Below are 27,587 nucleotides of genomic sequence, written 5' to 3'. Positions count from 1 at the left end.
AGGACCTCCTCAATCACTTCTAATTACCATTATTGCAAAAGTACCTGCAATTTTTTTAAACAAAGGACAATTAAAACTGCTAAATAAATAACATGAAACAAGAACTATGAGGGCCACTCACTATGGACTTCTTTACCAGGCAGTAAATACTCTGAAGTGCCAAAGAATTTGGTATAGGCATGTGTATTCAAATGCAGAGATATGTAAACAGGCAGAATATGGCACTGCAGTCAGCAATGCCTATATAAGACAACTATCTGGCACAGGTGTTAGATTGGTCACTACAGTGCAGGTTATCAAGATTTAAGTGCGTTTGAACATGGTGTTATAGTCAGGACATGAGTGATGAGACACACAATCTCCAAGGTAGTGATGAAGTAGGGATTTTCCTGTACGACCATTTCACAAATGTACCACAAATATCAGGAATCCGGTAAAATATCAAATCTCTGACACTGCTGTGGCCAGAAAAAGATCCTGCAAAAACGAGACAAATGACGACTGAAGAGAATCATTCAGCATGATAGAAGTGCAACTCTTCCACAAATTTCTGTAGATTTCAATGCTGGGCCATCAACAAGTATCAGCATGTGAACCATTCAAAGAAACTTCATTGACATGGGCTTTCGCAGCCAAAGACCCACTTGTGTACCCTTGATGACTGCTCGACACAAAGCTTTATGCCTTGTCTGGACATGTCAACACCAGCATTGGACTGGTGATGACTGGAAACATGTTGCTTGGTCAGACAAGTCTCATTTCAAATTGTATCAAGCAGATGGATGTGTACGGGTGTGGAGAAATCTCATGAATCCATGGACCCTGCATGTCAGCAGGGGACTGTTCAAGCTCATGAAGACTCTATAATGGTGCGGGGCATGTGCAGCTGGAGTGATATGGGACTCCTGATATGTCTAGATATGACTCTGACAGGTGACATGAACATAAGCATCCTGTCTGATCACCTGCATCCATTAATGTCCAATGAGCATTCCAATGGACTCGGGCAATTCCACCACAACAATGTGACACCCCGCACATACAGAATTGCTACAGAGTGGCTCCAGGAACACTCTTCTGAGTTTAAACACTGCTGCTGGCCACCAGACTCACCAGATATGGACATTATTGAGCATACCTGGGATACCTTGCAACATGCTGTTCAGAAGAGACCTCCACCCCCTCGTACTCTTACAGATTTATGGACAGCCCTGCACGATTCATGGTGTCAGTTCCCTCCAGCACTACTTCAGACATTAGTGGAGTAATGCCACGTCATGTTGCACCACTTCTGCATGCTCGTGGGGGCCCCTACACGATATTAGTCAGGTGTACCATTTTCTTTGACTCTTTAGTATATTTGACTGTGACATATCTCTAAATTACAAAAGAATACATTAATATGGAAAGTCTGTTGTTTCACTACAATATTTTCTAAACGTTTTCTTGGCATAGGGTATTGCAGCCATAATAAATTGTTTAAATTAAGTTATCCTTCAAGTCTGGCTCTAAAATTTTTATTTCAGTGTGCTATCTGGAAATTTTGAGTATAATATCTTTCTCAAGTGAGTGCCTCGGAATTTATTTACATTCATTTGCCAGACAGCAGTGTCTGATGACATAATTTATTGGGTTCAGCTCACACACAAGGCCTGAAGGCTTCAGAGGGGGGATGACTGAGGTGTGTGGTGTGGCCACCAGTGGGGATAGCATGCAGAAATGATGGAGAGGTATCTTAAACAGCTGCCCCTTCAGCTGCCACTTTCGCTGCTCCCTAGCTTAGTATTAGGTACCATACTAGCAGAAATGCACCTTAGCTGAGTGGAGTGGTCAATGTAGATGGCTGCCATAGTGAGAACCCGTGTTTGATTCCCAGGACTACCAAGGATTTTTCCTTGGTACTAAGACTGGTATGGGGTGCACTCAGCCTCATGATGCCAATTTAGGAGACACTTGACTAAACAGTAGTGGTTCCACAGTCAGAAAGTCTGAAAAATGGCTGGGAGAGCAGTGTGCTGACTACATGCTCCTACATACCACACCTACATATCACAAGGCAGAGGATGACACAGCAGCTGATTGACATCCCTTGGGCCTTCAACACTTGAATAAGGAGTTCGGTTTATTATTATTATTATTATTATTATTATTACTACCTCAATGACCTTGCCCCTTGCTACAGTGGCAATACCAGTTCCCCTCAGATGACCAAAGTTACGTGCTGTCAGGCTTGGCTACCACTTAGATGGGTGACCCTCAGGGTCTGCCAAGTGCTGTTGACAAATGGCTTGCACTCAGCCCTTCTGAGGCCAATGAGGAGCTCATTGATCAAGAAGTAGTGTCTTTGGTCATGAAAACTGACAATTGCTGGGAGTGCAGTGTGTTGACCACATGCCATTCCATATTCACACCCACTGATGCCTATTGGCTGAAGATGACACTGAGGCCAGTCAGTACCATTGGGCCTTCCAGGGCGAATTTGGACAGAGCTTTTTCTTTGTTTTACGTACAACTTTATCTTATGAACAATATAGAAGACATAACCAATTACAATGAACACAAAAACCATAATTACAAATTATATTTATGAGTTTAATGTTGTAGCTTTGTTGTTTATATCTGATGCATCGTTTTTCTTATGTTGGTGAGGTTCAGTTGTACCTACATGATGGGTCTCTATTCCCACTGTTTTTATTATACACTCCACCTTTAGTATCAATCACAAATCTTCCACAATGACTGTCCTGGTGTTTCTCAAATAATCTGCTTAAGACATTGATTATAGCATTAACAGTTTATGTACCTCTGATGAAACCTCATAATGTAACAGACTATTCACTACATCTAACTTTCATTTTTGTGTTCTCTGTTGTGTTTGCTATGGTTCCTGACTACATATGAAATGTGATTTATTTATATCATTAAATATCGTTCTAAATCATCAGATTTTATGTAAAGGAGACATTTCAGTATTTACATTATCATTCCAGTATACGAAAGTATATACTGGACATATATAATTCCCTTGTACATACTTTGAAACTATCCTCAATTAATTCTTCAGTAGAAACACTTTTCCACCAGAAGAGTAAAGAGCAATCCATATACTACATTCTACTTAAATTTTTAATCAGGATTAAGCCCTAAGACCTTTACACAGCTTGCTTCTATGATCTGTTCATCATTACAAATTATTTTTATTTTATTCCCTTTTAATTGTTTAGCTATAAAATATATCAGTTTAGTTTAACGTATGAGGTCTGTTCAAAAAATTCTGGAACATTCATAATTTCATAGCACTGGTGTGTTGGAGTGAAATGTGGTTAGCATCCCTGCATGCACCTGTGTTTAATGTGTAAATGCCAGAAGATCTATTGTTGTATGTCAGTTAGTTATTGTTCAGTACTGTACTGAGTAGAATATTGTGTTGCACAGTGTGAATTTTGAGATGGGGCATCTGCATTAAATTTTCCATGAAACTCAAGAAAACCTTTACAGACACTCACCAAATGATGCGGGAGGCCTATGGTAATGAGTGTTTAAATTGTACTCAGTGTTACGAATGGTTCAAATGATTTAAAAATGGCCAGACAGAAGTTAAAGATGACCCTCATTGAGGATGTCCTTCAATGTCTACCATCAATGTTGACCTTAGGAACATCAAAGAAATTGTGTGTGCCTATCAAATACAGACTGTCTCAGAGACTGCATAAGAGCAAAGCATTCCAGTTTGATCATGCCATGAAATCTTGACACAGCATCTTGGAATGCATTATGTTCCTGCAGAGTTCATCCCACAGTCATGAGTCAAAACCAGAAAGACCTTCACCTCACAATCTGTGAAGAGCTTTCGGATTGCGCAAACAAGAATGAGATGCTTCTTAAGAGAGTTATAACTGCTGATGAGATGTGAGTCTATAGTTATGATGTTGAGACCAAGGTTCAATCTTCACAATAGGTCGGAAAAGGATCTCTAAGACCAAAAAAACCATAGCATGTGTCAGCTTCCTTTGACTTTGAAGGATTAGCTCATCATGAATTTGTGCCACAGGGACAAACAGCTCATTGATGGTACTTGAAGGACATGTTGCGATAGTTGCAAGAAAATGTGAGAAGGAAATGGCCTGAAATGTGACTCTCACATCACAATAATGCACCCACACATTCATCCCTGTTGGTGCATGACTACTGCACAAAATACAAAATCACTGTGTTGCCTCATACTCCATACTCTCCAAACCTGCCCCCTGTGTACTTTTATTTCCAAAGTTGAAAACACTATTAAAACGACAAAGATTTGCAATTATAGATGATATAAAAGAAAATTTGCAGGTGGTACTATGTGTCATCCAGCAAAGAGACGTACCAAGACTGCTTCTGGAAATGGAAACGGCATTGGGAGCAGTGTATCAATAGTGGAGGAGAGTATTTCAAAGGAGACCATGCACAATAAGTAAAAGGTAAGCATAGAAATATTCAGTGGCCAAAGTTCTGGAATTTTTTGAACAGACCTCATATGCAGTGTGTCATAGCAGTAGTGGTCAATATTCAAGGATATGACAGGAATGATCATCTGAAGCAAAAAAGTCTAGTAAACATGCACTCTAAATACATACCTTAAGAGCCATGAGCACATCTTCATTTCTGATACTGTGGAAAAATATCTTCTACCTCAAGCTCTTTGCCTTCCATACTTTGAGAGATGATAGTATGATACAAAACAAGAGAAAATTTCCAGTAAACATGGGCTCTGAAGTGCTTACCATAAGACCTATGAGCATACACCTCTTCTACTAAACAAGCGCTCATAGCTCTTGAGGTATGCAGTATGTCTTTTTTTTTTTTTTTTTTTAACCACCTCTCAAAATACAGAAAGCAAAGAACTTGCAGTAGAAGTTTTTGTCCCAAGTGCTATTAATATTGAGACACAACATTTTATTTGTGATAATACAAGTAAAGGAATACAGAATTATGTTTTTACCTAGTAGAACTATAGTCAACAAAAAACACATCTCATATCTTTTACATTTTGGAACTCCAAAAGGAAGCACAGCTTAGCACAAAAACCATAAGCCATCTAGTAACACATAACTGAAACACTTTTTCCATAGTTCAGCACGTGGATCACATGTAGGTATGAGCAACAGAGCATTGAGCATGTAACAACACTGAAAACATGTTTTTTTTTTTTTTTTTTTTTTTTTTTTTTTTTTCAATGACACTTAGAATGTTTTCCATGTCCAGTCTCCATTTATAGAAAGAATTTATAGAAAAGGGAGAGAAGTAAATGTAGTAGGTGAATATGGATTGGGGGTAAGAAATGAAAGAGGAAGCTACCTGACAGAATTTTGCACAGAGCACAACTTAATCATAGCTAACACTTGGTTCAATAATCATAAAAGAAGGTTGTATACATGGAATAAGCCTGGAGATATTGACAGGTATCAGATAGATTATAGACAGAGATTTAGGAACCAGGTTTTAAAGTGTAAGACATTTCCAGGGGCAGATGTGGAATCTGACCACAATCTATTGGTTATGAACTATAGATTAAAACTGAAGAAATTGCAAAAAGGTGGGAATTTAAGGAGATGGACCTGGATAAACTGACTAAACCAGAGATTGTACAGAGTTTCAGGGAGAGCATAAGGGAACAATTGGCAGGAATGGGGGAAAGAAATACAGTAGAAGAAGAATGGGTAGCTTCGAGGGATGAAGTAGTGAAGGCAGCAGAGGATCAAGTAGGTATAAAGAGGAGGGCCGGTATAAATCCTTGGGTAACAGAAGAAATACTGAATTTAATTGATGAAAGGACAAAATATAAAAATGGAGTAAATGAAGCAGACAAAAAGGAATACAAACGTCTCAAAAATGAGATCGACAGGGAGTGCAAAATGGCTAAGCAGGGATGGCTAGAGGACAAATGTAAGGATGTAGAGGCTTATCTCACTAGATACCGCCTACAGGAAAATTAAAGAGACCTTTGGAGAAAAGAAAACCACTTGTATGAACATCAAGAGCTCAGATGGAAACCCAGTTCTAAGCAAATAAGGGAAAGCAGAAAGGTGGAAGGAGTATATAGAGGGTCTATACAAGGGCGATGTACTTGAGGACAATATTATGGAAATGGAAGAGGATGTAGATGAAGATGAAAGGGGAGAGATGATACTGCATGAAGAGTTCGACAGAGCACTGAAAGACCTGAGTGAAAACAAGGCCCCAGAAGTAGACAACATTCCATTAGAACTACTGACAGCCTTGGAAGGGCCTGTCCTGACAAAACTCTACCATCTGGTGAGCAAGATGTATGAGACAGGGGAAATACCCTCAGACTTCAAGAAGAATATAATAATTCCAATCCCAAAGAAAGCGGGTGTTGACAGATGTGAAAATTGCCGAAATATCAGCTTAATAAGTCACAGCTGCAAAATATTAATGCGAATTCTTTACAGACGAATGGAAAAATTAGTAGAAGCTGCCCTCGGGGAAGATCAATTTGGATTCTGTAGAAATATTGGAACACGTGAGGCAATACTGACCCTATGACTTATCTTAGAAGAAAGATTAAGGAAAGGCAAACCTACGTTTCTAGCATTTGTAGACTTAGAGAAAGCTTTTGACAATGTTGGCTGGAATAGTCTCTTTCGAATTCTAAAGGTGGAATACAGGGTGCAAAAGGCTATTTACAATTTGTACAGAAACCAAATGGCAGTTATAAGAGTCGAGGGGCATGAAAAGGAAGCAGTGGTTGGGAAGGGAGTAAGACAGGGTGGTAGCCTCTCCCTGATGTTATTCGATCTGTATATTGAGCAAGCAGTAAAGGAAACAAAAGAAAAATTCAGAGTAGGTATTAAAATCCATGGAGAAGAAATAAAAACTTTGAGGTTCGCTGATGACATTGTAATTCTGTCAGAGACATCAAAGGACTTGGAAGAGCAGTTGAACGGAATGAACAGTGTCTTGAAAGGAGGATATAAGACAATCATCAACAAAAGCAAAATGAGGATAATGGAATGTAGTCAAATTGAGTCAGGTGATGCTGAGGGAATTACATTAGGAAATGAGAGACTTAAAGTAGTAAAAGAGTTTTGCTATTTGGGGAGCAAAATAACTGATGATGGTCGAAGTAGAGAGGATATTAAATGTAGACTGGCAATGGCAAGGAAAGTGTTTCTGAGGAAGAGAAATTTGTTAACATGGAGTATAGATTTAAGTGTCAGGAAGTTGTTTCTGAAAATATTTGTATGGAGTGTAGCCATGTATGGAAGTGAAACATGGACGATAAATAGTTTGGACAATAAGAGAATAGAAACTTTCAAAATGTGGTGCAACAGAAGAATGCTGAAGATTAGATGGGTAGATCACATCACTAATGAGGAGGTATTGAATAGGATTAGGGAGAAGAGAAGTTTGTGGCACAACTTGACTAGATGAAGGGATCAGATGGTAAGACATGTTCTGAGGCATCAAGGGATCACAAATTTAGCATTGGAGGGCAGTGTGGAAGGTAAAAATTGTAGAGAGAGACCAAGAGACGAATACACTAAACAGATTCAGAAGGATGTAGGTTGCAGTAGGTACTGGGGGATGAAGAAGCTAGCACAGGATAGAGTAGCACGGAGAGCTGCATCAAACCAGTCTCAGGACTGAAGACCACAACAACACAACAATTGTAAAATGATATCATGATCACAGATGTGAGTATTTTATCTTACCCCGGTAAGGTTTTGTTTTTTAAAGGATATACTTCATTTTTCACACACTTTTGGATGACTTTTTTAGTCTCTTTAAAAGAAAGTTTCTGATTGTTTCCTATGCCTATGAAACTTGCCTTGTGTATGGTACATCTGACAATGTTACATTTAAGAAGAATTTATTGAAACAATTGGAAATATAAACAGGGTTTACTTCAATATCATTCTCAAATCAAATGATCAAAATCACTTGACTCTTAATTTTCATTAAACACTGGTTTTGTTTTATTTCTTTGTTTTAGGATTAATGTAGTACTTGCTGTTTTTTAGTGCACCATTCCTGAATACAGAATTTATAGTGATTGAGGTACACAATAAAATCAGGATTTCTGTTTGATTTTAGTACACTGTGGAGCTGTTTGTATCTGGCACTGGAGATTTTTATTCCTGGTGTAATCCACTTACATTTACTTTCTTTTGCAAAATTCTGTGAGGAAAGGATTAATTAAATGCATGTAAGAAACTATTTAAGAACTTATAATAGTTGCTATTGGTTGAACTTCAGTGGTCTGCAGTCCAGCTAATAACACTTTGTTTACTGCAGAATACATCCATAATACTTTTGTTGAAAGTCCTTTTTATATGACTTTTTGGGGTCTTTAGTCTATTTGCTTTTGGGAATTTCATAAACACAGCTGAATATCCAAAATATCTTCATCTAAACAGTACTTATTTCCAATTTTAAATTGGTAGTTTCCAACAGTATCATTAATACAGGTCACTGATCTAATGTTTTCTCCATTACCTAACGAAAAATTTAACATGCAATCAGATTTCTGAATTAAATCACAAAATTTTGTGGATTCACTGCTGTCAACTAACACTTGTAAGTTAAAGTGACAAATTGGAATTTAGCTATGAAAACATTTTTTACAGCACATCTAGGAATCAAAATATTCAGATAACTTAACTCGACAAACCAACTATCAAACACTCTCCCTTCATTTAAACAAATAATTATTTTTCTTACTTTATAACTGCCTAACCACCAACCCGCCGACAAGGAAACACAAAACCTGATTTCAGATTCCACCTCTTCACTAGACTTCATTCGCACCACCTTCCCTGGCATTTCTGGTGAGATCTGGTGCAATGACAGTACGGGCACGTTACACCCCTTCATCTCAACCATGCTCCGTCTAGCTGTCTTCAATGCACTGCATAATTTAGCCCACCCTTGTGTTCATGCGTCCGCCCACCTCATAGCGAAGCACTTTGTGTGGAGAAATGTCAACAAGGACTGACAGCAATGAGCACGCCCCTGCGTGGTGTGCCAATGCTGCAAAGTATACAACCACACTTCACCCCCACCCCCCCCTCGGCACCTTTTCGATCACTCCTGGGCGTTTCCAGCATATTCATATTGACATCGTTGGCCCTCTCCCCCCTCTAATGGCTTTTGTTATGGTCTCTCGTCTATCGAGCGAACAACTCACTGGGTTGGGGCTGTCCCCCTCCCCAATATTACAGCAAAAACTGTTGCTCGAGCTTTTGTCGAGTCATGGGTATGGGTATCGCGTTTCGGATGTCCAGCTATCATCATGACTGACCAGGGCAGACAATTAGAGTTGGTCCTGTTCAACGAGATTTGTAACATTTGCAGCATCCGGCACATCCATACCACAGCATATCACCCGCAAAGTAATGGGCTAGTCGAGTGCTGGCACCGCACTTTCAAGGTGGCTCTTCGATGCCATGACTCTCTATGGATGGAGGCCCTTCCCCTTGTGCTACTTGGCATTTTTGCGATCGATAAGGAAGACCTCAAAGGCACAATAGCCGAGTTTGTATACGGCCAGAACATTGTTCTCCCTGGTGAACTTGTGAGCCCTTCCGCGTCTCTCCCTCAGTCTGACTTGCCTTCCTTTGTTGACAATTGTGAATACATCATGTTCCGAGATGACAGTGTCCGTGCTCCCCTCCAACCTCCATATACCAGCCCGTACCGAGTTCTCCGGCTCAGCCAACACCTATGACATCCAAATAAAAGATTCAGCTGTTACAGTCTCTCTCAACAGACTTATGCCTGCTCATATCAAGCCCGCTTCTGCCGCCCTTCAGGCCATGACCACGCCACTCACTTGTGGCTCACAAAGCTCTGACCACTCTCTCTACGTCAGACTTACACACTCGGTCAAGTGACTTCCAGCTCCAATCGTCGAGCTCTTCTCCGACCTTGCCCTCTACTCCAGACTCACGCACTCCATCGAGTGATCACATGCTCATCACGTCGAGCTTACCTACGATTACACACTCGCTGCTGGGCCCTTTGCCGGTCCCTTCGACTTCTCCACCGTCACCTGCCTCACCCTGTCAAGGTTTCTCATGGCCCCCCCATCTTGAACGTGCCCTCACTAGAGGTGTTTGTGCCTGTCCCCCCAGACATAATCCATGACATCTCTATAATACTACACGATGACACACTGCTCGTCATGTGTTTCCCTTCATCCAGTGCTCATGACACAACCCCTGCCATTCCCTGCCACCTGGTGAAATTTGTTCCCCTGTCGCCCGACATCAACCTGGACATGCTTCGTGTGTTCACCACGCCGACCAGAGACATCGTCATCATTGCTCCGTTCCACCCGCAAACAGCTGGCCTCCCTGTTGCCGCAGGACCAGCGCGCCCAGTACGACGCCCGGCACGCCTTCCAGGTTCGGTGGCTGAACCTTCCTTCATAACATCTACCAACACAGCTCCCTGACGATGCTGTTGAGCTGACCGTGGTCCAGCTCCCGTGGACCACCCCTGCCGACGCCATAGTCACCCCCCCCCCCTCCCGGCCTCTCAAGAGTACTCCGTACTGTGTGTGTGGGGGGGGGGGGGGGGCTATGGGGTGTCGACGAGGTCGACACCAGCATCGATCTGAGTATCGTCTTTGAACTAAACTAAGATTATCTTTGGGTGAAACCGCTATGTTAGTTTTTTGTATGTACAATACACTTTATAAACACTTAATACAGAAAAATATTCTCATTCGCAATCAGTTTGGACTTTGGAAAGGATTATCAACTGATCAAGCTACATTCACTTTTACAGATGATATATTAGAATTGTGGCACCGATGAGGTCGACACCAGCACCAATCTGAGTATCGTCTTTGAAGTAAACATAGAGTAAATATCTCTGGAGTGAGCACTCACATGCACAGAACAGATTTTGCGTTGTCAACATACATTGCCGGCCTGGTCATGTGATCTCGGGACATCGTGTGTTTGTTCATATAGCGCCCTGTATATTTAGAATGTCACTACATCCCTAGTACAGACGGATTCTTTTCGTACGTGTCGTGGATTATTTATATATGTTATGCAGACATTTTAACAGTATCCATTTGATACCGGGAATAAACCAGCTATGTAACTTTTGAGGGCAAGTGATATTACATTCAGCTTCTTTGCGATAGGTGTCATAGTTCAGATGCACTCGATTTTTGGTAGTTTTTGGTATGATACCGCACTTTATAGTATTACAGAGCCTGAAGTACATTTTTGCAGTGATAGTCCTGCAAAACGACTTGACAGTACGTTAGTACTTTCGCACAAATTTACCACACATTAGCGATTATATCCCTGCTAATTCGTCCTTTTTTCTTATATTTCTGAGTATTTATTTTCTCGTTTTTGCGACCTAAAGCACAATTTTTCTTACTGGTGGCACTTTGAGGTATTTATTTAACGCATTTTAAGTACTTGCTCCCAGTTCATTAAATAAATAGTAGACTGAGTAATCTATATACATAATTGACAAGTCACTGATAAATGCATGGAGGATAGTATTTACTGAAACAGCTAACCTTTCCCTTTCCTGTTCCACTAGCAAATTTATGAGAGGAAGCGATTGTTTGTAAGCTTTTGTACGAGCCGTAATATCTATTATATAGTCATAAAATCGTAGAAAAATAGGTCTACAGAATCAAGTCTTAATTATAATGCGTCTCGAAATATTTAAACATATACAGTGTCTCTTACTAAAATGAAAACTATAATTAGAGCTATATGGAATGTACCCATGAAAAGTTCCTATCCCTCCTTTCACGTATTTTTCTTTGCATCCTTAGCAACAACAGTAATTCACCATCACTATTACACTATCAACAAACGGTGAAACACAACAAAAACTATTGGTATTATAAACTTCAAACGCTGTAGAAAACACACACGCACAGCGAAGTCCCGAGATCACATGACAATCCTGGTTTAATGTTGACAACATGCGCAGAACACAATGCTCACTCCAGAGATATTTACTCTATGCAAGTAAACTAAGATTATCTTTGGGCAAAACTGCCATGTTAGTTCTTTGTAAACCTTGCTTGTGTAAAGAGGTGAATAAATGAACTACTGCAAAATGGGAGCATTGTTTGGTGTAACCAACCCGAACTTCACCCCTCAGAATCAATAAATCAAAAGTTATTACCACTTGGCATATTCTGTGATCTGGCTAAAGCTTTTGATTCTGTTAAGCATGATATCCTTATACAAAAGTTAGAATATTATGGGACAACAGGAGTAGCAGGCTCATGGTTTTCATCCTATCTTTTTAATAGAAAACACTGTGTGTCTATATTAGGCTTACCACATAACAATAGTCATTCAAAATATGAAACCGTCAGACAAGGGGTGCCACGGGGCTCTATTTTAGGTCTCTTGTTGTTCCTATTATATATTAAGGACTTTCCATATGCAGTGTCACAAAATGCAAATTATGGCTTATTTGTAGATGATACAAGTATTCGTATAATAAACAGTTCCATGCTCTCACTGAGCAATCATCTACTGAAATATTTGTAAGTATCAATGGGTGGTTCACAGCAAATGGATTGTCACTGAATTTTGACAAGATCCAGTACATACAGTTTAGTACCTCACAAAGAATACCTACCCCTATAAATATAATGTATTCAAACAATGAAATTAAAACTGTAGATGGTGTCAAATTTTTAGGGCTACAAATTGACCACAACCTAAATTGGAAAACTCACACTCTAGACTTAATGAAACACCTTAGTTCAGCTACATTTGCAGTGTGATAGCAGAAATAGGTGATTTAAAAATATAAAAGTTAGTTTATTTGGCCTACTTCCATTCACTAATGAGTTATGGAATCATCTTTTGGGGAAACTCCTCTCACAAAGAGAACATTTTCAAAACTCAGAAACGAGTCATTAGAATTACATCTGGTGTCAGTCCTAGATCATCATGCAGAGACCTCTTTAAGAAACTTGGTATTCTAACTACTACTTCTCAGTACATATACTCGCTGATGTCCTTTGTCATTTCCAACATGTCTCCTTTTGTAAAAAATAGTACAAAACATGATTATAATACTAGAACCAAAAACAATCTGTATAAAGACTACAAAAGCTTAACATTAGTACAAAAAGGAGTCAAATACATAGATACTCATATATTCAATAACTTACCAGAGCATATCAAAGATCTTGAAAGTGATAAAGATCGGTTTCAGAGTGAATTAAAGAACTTCCTGTTGGACAACTCCTTCTACTCCATTGATGAATATCTTTACAAGGATTATGGCTGATAACTCTGTCTGCATTAGAATTGTACCATATCCATGTATCTGAGTGTTATAAGAAAAATACCTTTGACTCTTTCCACATTCCAGAGACTCCTCTCCAAGGGATCCATGGAAAACGGTAAATGATGCAATGTAATGTAACATTGTAGTATAATGCATGTAAATAACTTAATAACTTACAGTGTGGTGTTTTCTATTGTAACACATAAGCTAAATGTTTTAAGATATTTGGTTAAGCTGACCTGTCCTGTATTACAAGTCCACACTCCACACATAATGTAATCAGATGGGACCTAATAAAAATCAATCAGTCTTGATGTAAAATAAAATCCAACATTAGGTCACTTCTGTAGGTAGATTCCTTGAAGAATTTTGATGTTATATGTATTATTTTATTACATAAATGTAATTTTCATTGTATGTGTCATCAATTTCCACAATTTATTTCTTTTATTAATGTATATGACTCCCCAAAGAGAAAATTATGAAACAATAAAGACATTAATTCTCTCTGAGATACAAATTTACATAACAAGACACTGGATCAAGTTATCTCTCTCTCAGTAAGGAGTGACAGAAATTTTAAGTTCCCAGTTTATAATAAATTACTGCATTACATTTAAACACCTGGACTTGATGTCATTTTGGTCCTGTTTTTCATAATCAACACAGTACTAACAAACATTTCATTCTAAAGTCTCCCTATCCCAAGCACCTACTGCTCTGGAAGGATCACGCCAAACATCACGGGCAGGTGTGGTATCTACTGAAATGTACATTCCTTCTTCTTCATAAGCACTTTCGTGTTTCGCAAGTATTCTGAGAAGTGGCCGCAACTTCAACCACCATTGTTCTTTTGGTATTCTATGTCTTCAAAAGAATTAAAGAAAATGCATGAATTAGGACAGCATAAAATAATTATGTGTTCATTTCTTAATAACATGTTTTAGCTACACTTACTCAAAATTTGTATGGGGTATCAGATCTCGCAAAGGTGTGAAACGGTACTGTCGTTGTTCGATACCTACTAGAACAGCAGATTCAGGATCTCTTGCACAAACAAAACCATCTGCATTTTGTGACTCTTCAATTCTCTCAAACATCCAGTCAGCTGCCTTTCCGGCCATTTTTGTGCCTAGAGTACGGTCAAAAGGAGATGGTTTACCTCCTTGCTGCATGTGGCCTGCACAAAATTAGTTACAAATTTGTAAAGATTACTTTTATGCTATCCACAGTGCCTGACAAAAAAAGTGGAGCACCCAGAAGGGGAATAGTAAATGAGATGAAATTTCATGGGCTGAGAAGGTTTGTAATGTTATTCCAATGATTACAAAATAGAATTAAATTTACTAAAACACTTTGTTTTATGATGTTGTCCCCCTCTCCTAATGCAAACTCACCCACATTTTCTATCAGGGATAGATTTGGGGATCACTCTGGCCATGGTAGTACCTCAGTATCATGCAGCTGTTCACAGAGACATGTACAGGGTTATTACAAATGATTGAAGCGATTTCACAGCTCTACAATAACTTTATTATTTGAGATATTTTCACAATTCTTTGCACACACATACAAAACCTCAAAAAGTTTTTTTAGGCATTCACAAATGTTCGATATGTGCCCCTTTAGTGATTCGGCAGACATCAAGCTGATAATCAAGTTCCTCCCACACTCGGCGCAGCATCATGTCCCCATCAACGAGTTCGAAAGCATTGTTGATGCGAGCTCGCAGTTCTGGCACATTTCTTGGTAGAGGAGGTTTAAACACTGAATCTTTCACATAACCCCACAGAAAAGAAATTGCATGGGGTTAAGTCGGGAGAGTGTGGAGGCCATGACATGAATTGCTGATCATGATCTCCACCACGACCGATCCATCGGTTTTCCAATCTCCTGTTTAAGAAATGACGAACATCATGATGGAAGTGCGGTGGAGCACCATCCTGTCGGTTTCCAGTTGTGGCATGAGCCAATTTTCCAGCATGTCCAGATACACGTGTCCTGTAACGTTTTTTTCGCAGAAGAAAAAGGGGCCGTAAACTTTAAACCGTGAGATTGCACTAAACACCTTAACTTTTGGTGAATTGCGAATTTGCTGCATGAATGCGTGAGGATTCTCTACCGCCCAGATTCGCACAATGTGTCTGTTCACTTCACCATTAAGAAAAAATGTTGCTTCATCACTGAAAACAAGATTTGCACTGAACGCATCCTCTTCCATGAGCTGTTGCAACCGTGCCAAAAATTCAAAGCATTTGACTTTGTCATCGGGTGTCAGGGCTTGTAGCAATTGTAAACGGTAAGGCTTCTGCTGTAGCCTTTTCCGTAAGATTTTCCAAACCGTCGGCTGTGGTACGTTTAGCTCCCTGCTTGCTTTATTCGTCGACTTCCGCGGGCTATGCGTGAAAATTGCCTGCACGCGTTCAATCGTTTCTTCGCTTACTGCAGGCCGACCCGTTGATTTCCCCTTACAGAGGCATCCAGAAGCTTTAAACTGCACATACCATCGCCGGATGGAGTTAGCAGTTGGTGGATCTTTGTTGAACTTCGTCCTGAAGTGTCGTTGCACTGTTATGACTGACTGATGTGAGTGCATTTCAAGCATGACATACACTTTCTCGGCTCCTATCGCCATTTTGTCTCACTGCGCTCTCGAGCGCTCTGGCGGCAGAAACCTGAAGTGCGGCTTCAGCCGAACAAAACTTTATGAGTTTTTCTACGTATCTGTAGTGTGTCGTGACCATATGTCAATGAATGGAGCTACAGTGAATTTATAAAATCGCTTCAATCATTTGTAATAGCCCTTTTCAATATGTGGAAAAGGACTGTTCTGTTGAAAAATGGCACCTAGATACTATAACAAGAGAAGTAAAAAATGATGACACATGATGCTTGTGATGTGTTGTTCTACCATCAGAGATCTCTCAATCATTACCAGCCATGACCTAAATTCATACCCAATGCCTACCCACAACTTGGTGCTGGGAGTAACACCACTGTGCCTCTCCAAAACATTGGAAGGATTGAGTCTCTCCCCATGTTGCTGCCATACTCATGGATGATGGGCATTCAAGAAGTGCGGAACAGTGATTCATTACTAGACACATGCAACAGCATTCATCCTGGCTCCATTCCAAACTGTCATTTGTATTGTGGTGTTAATGGCAGCCTACACATAGGATGATACTTCCCTAGTTCAGCTGCTGCTGTTCTGTGACCAAAGGGGGGCAGGTGCAGATATGAAGAGGTTACGATGTGCTTGTGTTGTTATAAGATGTTACAAAGAATTTAATTTACATAAATAGTGTCATTAATATAAGATCCTCCACAGATCGACATATATTATTAGCAAGGGAATCTCAATAGTTCAATGAATATGACATGTATTTATTTACATTCACAACTTATAAATATATAAAGCATGTATATTGACTTATAATTGATGTGGCAAAATATATATTTAAGTGTTATTTAAAACTGTTCAAACGATGCTTAAATGTTTTGTCTTAAGAGGTTGCAAACCAGCCACAAAGATTTATAGAATATTGTATAATATTGTAAAATATTATATAATAACTAGCTTCATTGAGCCAAGTAAAGGTTATGTGACTGGTCCTTTCAATAAGTGAATGTCACAGAGCTCACGGTCTTTCATCTTCAGTGGTTCACTGCGTGTTTTCATTGGCTGTCACTTGGTAAGATTTTGTGTGGCATGTGTGCTGCATGTTTTTCTCTGTGAGTGCTTAGCCACTTTGTTTGATCTTGAATTTCAGGTTTATTAATCTTGGCAGCTGAAGACTTGTGGGAATTTAGCTGTGTTTAAATTATTTGTAATTGTGGTGGACTTTGTGAAAAGTGAACCATAAGTATTGTGAGCTACTGAGCTGAAATTCACTGATGATCAAAGAGTTCATACTATCAAACATTAAGTCATTGTGTCATTTCATGTGTTAATGCATAAAAAATATATAATTATTTAGCTCGTGAGTTTGTAAACACTCTGTGTGCACAAAGAGATTATAAATCTTGCACTGCTGGTTTAGTTACTGATCAATGACACATTTAGTTTTAAGTACACGAGGCCACAATTCACATAATTATTTTGTGCATAACTGAAATAAAAATTTAAATCTAATGAAAACAATTTGGCTCAGAGAGCTTTACTATCCTTGGGCATTTTAGTTAACCATTTGCCCTTAAGTCAGTTATCGTATATTTCACTAAATTGACTCATTATTGGTATAAGTGTTTGTATGAAGATTGTTGTGATAAATGTTTGGGTTTTAGAGAAAATGTGTACAGCCAATCCTGTTGATGACAGCAAGTCATGCTGAAAGTTATAGGCCATACATTGCCCACATTGTTGGCACATTCTACAGGCTAGTGATTTTATCTCATGAGTGACCTGCAATGTGAGCAGAGTAGAAAAGTCCAAAGGGTGAAGTTGTATACCTACTGCACAATACAGTGATCCTCCCTTGTGTTGGTTAGCCATGGTAAACTGGAACTTTGACGATGGCTATGGCTACTTTCATTTTCCCATGATGCCTAGCAATGGGCCACTGTCACATTGTAAGACCCAAAAATTTGCATACTGTACAGTTTGACCAGCCACCCATATAGAGACCCACAAGTCCCTTTCAAAATCTGTCAAGGGCTGATAATGCTGTCTCACATGACTATGCAGCATCTCCATATCCTTCACAGTAATCACTCAGCATCTGATGCTTTTTACGCCACTTATATATACTACCAGGCCTTGTAACAACATTAAACATGAACAACACTAGTGCACTCTGATGGTGATTCTAACTCTCAAAGAGAATTGCAGCTCTTTATCATTTACACTCCTGATGATGATGAGTGTGCATACCATGTTTTTTGGGTGCTTCAGTTTTTTGTCAGGCCTTGTGTATCATCCAAATATCATCAATACTTGCAATAGTGATGATCATCTTATGGCAGTGAATAATGAAAGGAGTAGAGATTAAGGCCCATTTGTTGCTAGAAGACATGTCTTTAACACATTACTGAATGATACTTTGAAACTCTATGGAAATAATTTTAATAAGAAGTTTAAGTTATATCTATGTGTCAGACATCCAAGAGATGAAGTTGTGATGGAGCAAGCTGGGATATTTTTCCCCCTCTTGTTTTGCAGTCTGCCTCCTTAAAATTCGTTCTTTAACTTTTAACTAATTACCATTAACATACATGAATATAATCTGAATTTCCAAAAAAGAGAAAGATTGGGCCCCAGTCTTAAAGAATATAACACCAGATCTAATTTTGTGGTTAGTTTTATGTATGTAATTGGTTTTATAATTTATTTTGATTATTCCTAGTTAGTATCTTTTGTTATAGGGTGAAATCAGTCATTGTTTCATAACTTAACTTCTACTGTTGACATATAAACAAATATAAATTCTGTAATAATTGTAAATATTTGGAAGATGAAATGCTAGTATTCTAAAAGTATCTATTTGGCTCTAGTCGGAAAAATGTTAGCAAAACTAGCCCTTAATTAATTCCAAAGTAATTAACAGTTTTGTCAAAAGTATTGCTTGCGTAACTATACTTGTTAATTTCATGTTTTCAGTAAATCATTCAGCTTAACTCTTGTAGCAGAAGAAACTATTATAAAGGACCAATTTTTTGATGTATTCAGTTCATTTAATGAGTTAAGTTTTAATTGTAATTTCTGTAAATTTAACTTTGAACAATGTGTAGTTTCAGCACCTATTATTGTGATGATATATTAGGGCTCAATTTTTGGTCATGAGACAGTCATTCCATGGATGAGTTTCACATGAGGAACCTGCGTTGGTTAGAATGATAACAATGCATCAACTTAACAGTGTAATAAGTGTTACACAATTAGGCCTTGTGTTAAAACAGTGACAGTGTCTGCTCCATACATACCTTTCTATTCTTCAAGAACTGTGAACTTTGTGGTTAGGCTCTTACTGCTCGTAGATGTTCAACAGGAAACTATTGTAGCAGTGTGTGAATGTTCACCTGCTAAATGTTAATGAGGCTTATGGGAAGATAGACAATAGTGCACTGGCCTTATACATATAAAACTGTGTTTTATTAGGGGGTTGTGAAAAGTGAAAGTAAAAGACTGTGAAATGCAACTGTGCATCTGTTGGCTACATCATGTATAATAGTTGCACAACCCCTATTTTTTCACTCAGTATGTCGACACTGAGGACAACAAATGAAGAAATAAAAGTATGCAAACCACTACAAAGTTTATCAGAAACTGCCCACGAGCAAATGGTGCTTTTATAAGCCACCTAAGGTCCACCCTAGACTACACCTAATGCAAAAGAACTTCCTGATTCACTCAATTTCGGCTGCAGGAAGTGTGTCATGTTTAAATTTTAGCCCTCTGCTGTAGGACAGCTACAGTATGCCCATTCTTCTAATAGGTATACTGATGTTCACTAGGTCAAGAACTATCCAAAGAACTTGACTCCTTATCTGTGTAATCAATATAACCCAAGACATGACCCTCTGAAAAACTGCATTTTCATCTGCAGATGTCTGGAACATATTGGTACCATGCACAGTCCTTCCTACAATCACAAATGAATGGTCTACACTAAACATCACTATGAAACCAGAAATAGGAATGATTTTCATAGAGACATTCATACAAAAGCCTTGTAACAAAACTTTATTCAGTGCTTTGCCTCAAAGAAATAAGTGATAAACTGCATACTTTTGATAAAGAGTTAATGAAGATTATGTTGATTCTAAGTTTCTATAGCACTCAGAAATATTTTAATTACCACACAGATAAAGCTTGTTTAACAGTACTACTCCAACAATGTGGCCTTCCTGTACCCACTGCCTCACAAACCACTAGCCCACATTCTTCCATATTCTTCACTATTATCAAATACAGACAGTGCGCCTCACGCTTCACAAGTGATAAAAAGAGACAGTGACACTACACATTCCAGTGTTCTGTAGACAAACATGATTGTAAAACTACAGTGTACAGTGGACAATCCTCTTATTGACATTGCTTCAGAACCTGCCTGTGGTGTGACTTCTGCAGTCTTACATGAACATTCAAATCAGCTTGATCCAACTGTGTCACATTTTTATTTGCATGCACCAGACTCATGTTTGCTTGTCATGCATTGTCTGCCAACCACACCATGTGATACCATTCATTCAATCCGTGTTTCTGGCTGTATTACCGGCCACCACACTGACCGTATTTCAGAATTCACCACACACATATCTGGATTGCACAGCCTTGCTGCTATTACACTATCCAGCAAAACAACATACAGCATCACATTTCAAACTTCCACCATTCTGAACTGATAACCCTCAGCTTTGGTTCAATATCACAGAAAGCATCTTCACCACAAACACTATCATCACCAATGATATGAAATCCCCTTAAGTGACAAGCACCTGACAGCGAAAACTATGGTGGTTCTCATGCACAACTGAGGAACAGCTGCATCCCATATTATACTATGAACATTTACAGGAGGGAACTTCATTCCAATTGTGGTACCACCTCCTCTTACAGACTGACTCACATCTCTTGTCTGATGACCCTTTATCAACATTTTGGGTGGTTACACTACCTACGCAAGTTCAAATAAGGATAGTAGCAAGTGAACGTCAACTTATTGAGGCCCATCTTCACATGGCTGATAGAAGTTTTGCACTTATTCTGCATCAACAATGCCATTAATAATGGTGCTGGATGCAATGAAGTACCACCAAGGAACTATCTGCCTGCTGCCTCTGACCACTACTGAGCACTTCTGACCCCACCTGTTGCTGGCAAGTCAATGTCAATGTCTGAAGTGTTGAGAAAACAGACACTCTCACCACTGTTGCCTCCATCATGCATACACTATGCATGAGCAGTTGTGCTACTGCTTGCTTTGGGGGCACTGTGCACAACTGGTGACAGTTCTCTGAACATCGCAACATGCTGCATGGCCCATGAGAGGTGTCCTGGGCCATATCAATTGTGTAAGTTGCCTCAGTCCACATGATGCTTCCCTAAAAAACAGATTATATGTTCTTGATTAGAACAGAAGCCCCCACTTTCTTGTTGACACCAATTCTCAAGTTTGCTTTTCACTGTCTTTACCTTCCCTATCAACAGCAGTTGCATTGCAGCTCTGGGTGAAGGCCACCAATGACTCGGTCATTCTGTTCACAGTTCTCAATCCTGCACACTCAACCTGGGATTCTCCATGCTATTCAACTGGACATTCATCATTGCTAATATGAGTAAACCTGTTCTAGCCTCCAATTTCCTTCAGGTCTTCCACCTTGTTCCCTCACTGTGCATGGGTGAGTTAACACATTTGTCTTCCAGATGCTCCATCATGGCAATCTACAATCCTACCACCTTGAAAATGTGTCACAAGGGCATCACTCAGCAACCAGATCATGCAACTCTATCATCTTCCATGGAACAGTACCTATGACAATGTGTCAATTACACTGAACACATCCAAGACATCCAACAGCTTCACATGGACATTCATGTAGTGTGGACTGAACTCCAGAATGACAACACAGTTCTCTGCCACCATATCAGCTCAGTTGAGGGCAAACTTCCTGAGGCATTTTTTGGAGTCATCTTTAGAATTGGCTGACAACTCCTCCCTCATTTTTTCCTTGACTTCTTCAATGTTGTAAAATTGGTGTCCTTTCATGCCCCTTTTCATGCATGGAAATAAGAAAAAGTCACATGGAGCCTGGTAACAGAGGTGGTTGAGTGTGCAGGTGAACTGTCTGCCACAAAATAGGTTTGACTGACAGTCAAATCTGAAGGAACAAACTCTGAATGAACTATGCACTGCCATCAAAAATGTAAATCATCATTGTTTTGATGTTTGATTTGACTTGACAACTTTTTTTGAATGGGGTGATGATGATGTCTTCCATTGGTTTGACTGTTGCTTTGTTCTTGGGTCATAACCATAGCATGATGACTGATCTACAGTAATGATCTTTGACAGAAAACCTGGGTCAGTTTCAAGCAGTTGTTTTAAAGCATGGCATGTTTCAACTTGAGGTTCCTTTAGATTGTCAGTCAGAACCCAAGGAACAAACTTGGCAGCAGTCCTTTTCATTCCCAAATCCCCTGTTAAAATTTGCTGAACTGAACTCCTAGACATCTCACTAATCTCTGACAGTTGATCAATTATCTGTTGATGGTCTGTGAGCACAAACTCTCAAATTTTTTGAATATTTTCATTGATTTGGGCAGTTGATGGACATTTGACATCAATCGACATGTCAAGCAAACGACTCGTACACTTGCGTTTTTCCCATAGTGTCATCTTGGTAAGCTGTTTTCAACATTAATGAGTTGTGCTACACATGCCTAGTGGCAGAAATGCATACTACATAAGCTCTGTCCAAGGCAATTTTTTTTTTAAATTTTTCTTATAATTTTTTTTCACTTTGTGTATCTTGACAACATATGAATATTCTCACCCAATTCCAGCTTCGAAGCTCATTCGTCTCACCTCAAACAAGTTCTCAGTGCAATGGCTGATAATAGTGTTGTGAACAGTGTTGTGATGTACAATGACAAATGTCAGATTTGCCAAACCCAAGTAACATTCTGAGGCCATGTTGCAGATGCCTTGGGCAAGAAGTGCCCAAAGTTTGTTTGTAACCAACCTCACCTACTACTCATCAGGAACTTCACAATTTCCAGGGAATGTTTAATTTCTACCACCACCATCTGCCCCATGCAGCCTCCCTCCAACTTTCCCTCACCGAAGCACAAAAGGGCAAAAACACCTCTGGCTGATGCAAACTTACATGGACGACAGATATGTAGTGAGCCTTTGAATGCATCAAGGATGCCCTTGTGCAAGATGTCATCTTGGTGCATCCTCTCCCTGACATGCAACTATCAGTTCCCATTGATGTTAGCAAGCTAAACATGGTATTGTATTGCAAGAGGAAGTCAGTGGCTCCCAACAGCCCCTGTACTTCTTTTGCTGTAAGCTTACAGAATTGCAATAGAAATGGCTGTTTTCAACAGAGAACTCTTAGTTGTCTATGAAGCTGTGTGCTGTTTTCGAGAGGACATTTAAGGATGTCCGCTTGTCATGTACACTGATCACTGACCACTTGCAGATGCCACCCTAACTCTAACCCCACCACCACACACACACACAAAATGAGTGCTATAAATGATACAGACACTTCAAGACTACAACTGATGCCCAGCACAGTAAAAGACAGCAACAACATTGTAGCTGATTACCTTTCACATGTTGATGCTATTTCCATGCACACTGATTATGAGGAATTTGCACAGGCACAACATAATGACCAGAAACTCCAACATCTGCTTAACAATCCCATGACAAACCTTTGCAACAAGTCCAGGAGGCTCATACTGGGTGTGACTCATCACAGAACCTGACATGCTCCCTTGTCTTTCAACCTTTCAGCTGCTCAGTCTTCAAGCCTTGCACACCCTGCAGTATGACCAACCATACATCTTACCACTGAGTGATTTGTTTGGCCGAACATCAAGAAAGATTTAAGTTGTGGACAAGAGCTTTTGCTCCCTGCCAACAAAAGAAAACCTCAAGACACACACAGCCCATGCTTGGTCACTTTGTAATACTGAAAGGTAGATTCCAGCATTAGCATGTCAACCTCATAGGCACCCTGCCTCTCTCAGCCGACTGCCATTACATCCTATTGGTCATTGACTGCATAACACAATGGGTGCAGGCAGCCCCCATTCTAGACAGCAAAACTGTTGCAAAGGGTCTAATGTCCACTTGGTTCATTTGTTTTGGATGCCCCTTGTCCATCACCACTGGCCACAGCAGACAGTTTGAATCCTCCTTTTTCCACGGACTTTGCAACTTGTGGAGCATCACTTGCTACGAAGCAACTGCTTATCAGACAGAATGAAATGGGCTCATTGAGATGCAGCTCCATATCCTCAAGGTGGCCCTAAACTGCCATGGAGGTGATGGAATGATGCTCCCCTGGATTCTTCTTAGTGTGCACACAGCTCGCTTGCTGAGCTGCTCTACAGTGAGGCATTGTCCTGCACAAATTTCCCTCTGTGATAACTCCTCTGCCCTCCCTCATTGGCCGACTGAGAAGACACATTTGCTGACTCCACATACCTCCCCCCTACATGAACAGCGAAAATGTAGTAAGCAATAAACTTGTTTTCCTTTCATCATTTTATAGACAAGAAAAATTTTCATAAAGATTTGAAATTATGTGTAAAGTTTGTTGAAAATCATTAACTGCTCTTGTTCGAAATACTGGATATTGTGCATAGCAGATATACATTACACAGTGAGTACATTATGCAATGAACAATGTGGAAGTATGGATTAAACACACTGAATATTGTACAAACATTGTATTCATTACTTTGAGTCATATCATGGAGCACATACTTAGCAAGAAAAGCATTTTCATAAATCAGATAAATTTAAGAGATTAAAGAGTAAACACATTTCTCAAAGAGTAAATATTTTTCCCAAATTCACAGAAATTATCTTGCACTACACACTTTCTACGGTAGCCTATGGTCTTTCTCAGGGTTCATGCACTCTCCTTACCAAATTTAATTGAAATCAGTTGGTTAGATTAGTAATAATAAATTTAAATGTCAATCGTAATGCAGTTTTTCATATATTCAAGTGTTCATGGTGTTATACATTCCAACCTATGTGTCGTACAATGATATAATTTTGCAGGTACACTCAGTGGTATATGTGAAGACTGTCTGGAAAATGTGTCATAAATATGGTTAGTAGTAAAAAAGTAGTAAATTAAAAGGTCATGCCTCATATGAAAATGGACTGTGAAATGCAGTAAGGGATGAGCTTTTTTCCTTTTATCATTATGTGGGAGGGTGTCAGTGAGAAAAAAGTGTCCTAAAGTTTTGATGTAATATGTAAAGTTTGTGCAGGTCACTAAGCACTCTCATCTCAAATGCTGGGTGAATTAAGTCTTGGTACTCACTCATCATAGCCTACACTTCTTTTTCAGCCCCACTTCCACCTTTTTGATTGGTGGATGGTTCTTACTCCCACAGTGATTCTTTCCACACAGTAAGTGATATCTGTACCAATACCATGTTTGGTTGAAATCGGTGCAGTGGTTTCAGAGTATACGTGGAATATATACACAAACATTTTTATAATATGTATGATATTTTTCTTTAATTTTTTTCTGTGATGCAACTTTGATGAAATATAGCATATGTGTGCCACTAACTATGGTGAAGTTACCATGAAGACCCCATAAAATTTGCCTGAACTAATGTGCCTATACAGTGCCCCAAACTATGCTCATACACCTGAAAAAACCATGAAAATTCGTCTAGTGATTTTGGAGAGTAGTGTCTCCAAGGATGAACAGACAGGCACGATGGTTTTACACTTTTATAATTAGTATAGGTTGGTCAAATGAGAGTTTTTTTTAAGCCATCTCCTTTGTTGCTATATTTCCTGAGGATTCTTCTGATGCATATCAAACTAGCATCTACATCTCCTGTGATTCGTTTTATGTAGTTTCTCTGATTTAAACCAGTCCATAAGCATATGTCTAGATATTTTACAAAATGGTTGTAACTGTTTCTAGTGACTGCTCTGTAATCATAAACATACAATAGTGGGTTCTTCTGTCTACGTATACACAATATGTTATATTTGTTTATGGTGAGGGTCAATTGCCATTTCACTACCTGCAACAAGTGTCAATCCTAAGTCCAGCCACACAGTTAGTATCCAACATTAGGTAGTTGACCTTACCATTGTCCCACTGCCATCTGATTTGTTATTGTTTCACACTTCATTGTTTTCAGTGGTTTTTCCTGCATGATACATTACTAACATGAGTAATGAGGCAGTTTTTGGCCCATCTCAGGAGTCACCTACAACTCCTACCGGTAGGCCTACTGCTAGAAGGAGATGATTACTATGTAGCAATGCTCAAAAAATTGTGTGTGACTAAGTACTGTGAAATGGAACAGGGGTAGAAGGAATTTATCCATCCCATCCACAAATCTTCCCTGAGAGCTGCTACATACACACATAGCATTGGGAGGTTTAAACAGTTTACCATGAATCATCCTGGTGGATCACCGAAAACACCTGGCAATAAAGGTATGTTTTCATTTCAGACATTTTGTTTGAGATTACTTTGAATGGGCCATATATTTCATCTGAATTACATTATATTGTACATTCATTGTTGCCCTATTGCTTTGTATGAAAACACTGCTGAATATTGTACTGTTTTGAAAACCGTTCATGTTACTGTATAGTCTGACATTCTAACAAATACATGCAGCGTAGAACTCATTTTCTAACAAATCTTTATCTCTCTTTGAACTTAGGGAAAGGAGAGAAGAGATCGAAGTACTGTCTGACAATTTCACCCACATGTTATTTGGGACACAACAATAGAATTTTACCCGGTTAGAAAGATTGTACCAAGTCTGTGAAGACTATGTCCAGCTCTGCACAACAAAACAGGATGGAAGTGGAGTATTGTCTCTCTGTGAAAAGTACTAATATCTATGGGTCTTGTATGGCATAAGGTTGAAAATGAGAGGGATGTTTTGTTTGAGCATCCAAACATCCTGCACTGGCAATCTTGTTTCACTGTGCAGATGACGAATATCAAGGGAACTGGCAAACAAATATTTTATCTTTATTAGTTATGGATAGACAATAACCTAATGTGTTATAAATGCTGGCAGAGGAAGGGTTAGTTACGTGAAGAGAGGATCACAGGTGCCATGACATGGGGGAGTGTAGTAACACTGTTCACGTTTACGTAGCACTTCACTTAGCATAGACCGGTACTGCGTCCTAGGCATGCCCGATGTTAACTGACTGGGCACAGCCCATGCTGCCTGAGTTGTTGTTGTTACGCCGGCAGAGGTCGCGTCCGAATTCTCGCGTGCCCTCTGGTGGACGGGACTCTACTTGTGGCAACTACCGTCCGTGACGCGCAGTGCCGCTGCACTCCTCCTCCTTCGGGGGAGGGTGGGGGGGGGGGGGAGCCACTGAGATCCACTGCGTCGGAAGGTGGAGCGTCAGGCAGGAGCGATGACCTCCACATCCATTGGAAGGCCGGAGTCGAGGGGATCTGCCATCCCTCAAGCCGGAACCTTCGAATACGGCTGGAAGTGACCCACATGAAGAGGCCCCCGTCGTCCCACCACCGGAGCCCGGGACAGAATGGGCGACAAGCTGTCGAACTCTGGATCCTGTTCCACCTCA

At 39.6% G+C, this 27,587-nt stretch overlaps 2 protein-coding genes across 2 annotated transcripts in view; both read right to left on the bottom strand.

Moving 5' to 3' along the window:
• Positions 1–11,238, bottom strand: part of LOC126483997 (uncharacterized) — a 37,062-nt gene extending 25,824 nt beyond the window's left edge. The window contains exon 1 of the mRNA XM_050107307.1: positions 10,899–11,238. The gene's annotated coding sequence lies outside the window, so the exon portion shown is untranslated. The remainder of the gene's footprint in view (positions 1–10,898) is intronic.
• Positions 11,239–13,982: 2,744 nt separating this feature from the next.
• LOC126434973 (ATP-dependent 6-phosphofructokinase-like) overlaps positions 13,983–27,587 on the bottom strand; it is a 439,746-nt gene continuing 426,141 nt past the window's right edge. The window contains exons 15-16 of the mRNA XM_050090461.1: positions 14,257–14,479; positions 13,983–14,166 (exon numbers count right to left, since the gene is read on the bottom strand). Of these exons, the coding sequence (XP_049946418.1) occupies positions 13,983–14,166; positions 14,257–14,479 (407 nt within the window). The remainder of the gene's footprint in view (positions 14,167–14,256; positions 14,480–27,587) is intronic.

The sequence above is a fragment of the Schistocerca serialis genome, chromosome 1, assembly GCF_023864345.2.
Source record: "Schistocerca serialis cubense isolate TAMUIC-IGC-003099 chromosome 1, iqSchSeri2.2, whole genome shotgun sequence".
In the NCBI taxonomy this organism is placed as follows: domain Eukaryota; kingdom Metazoa; phylum Arthropoda; class Insecta; order Orthoptera; family Acrididae; genus Schistocerca; species Schistocerca serialis.
This window is presented reverse-complemented; position numbering and strand designations above follow the sequence as displayed.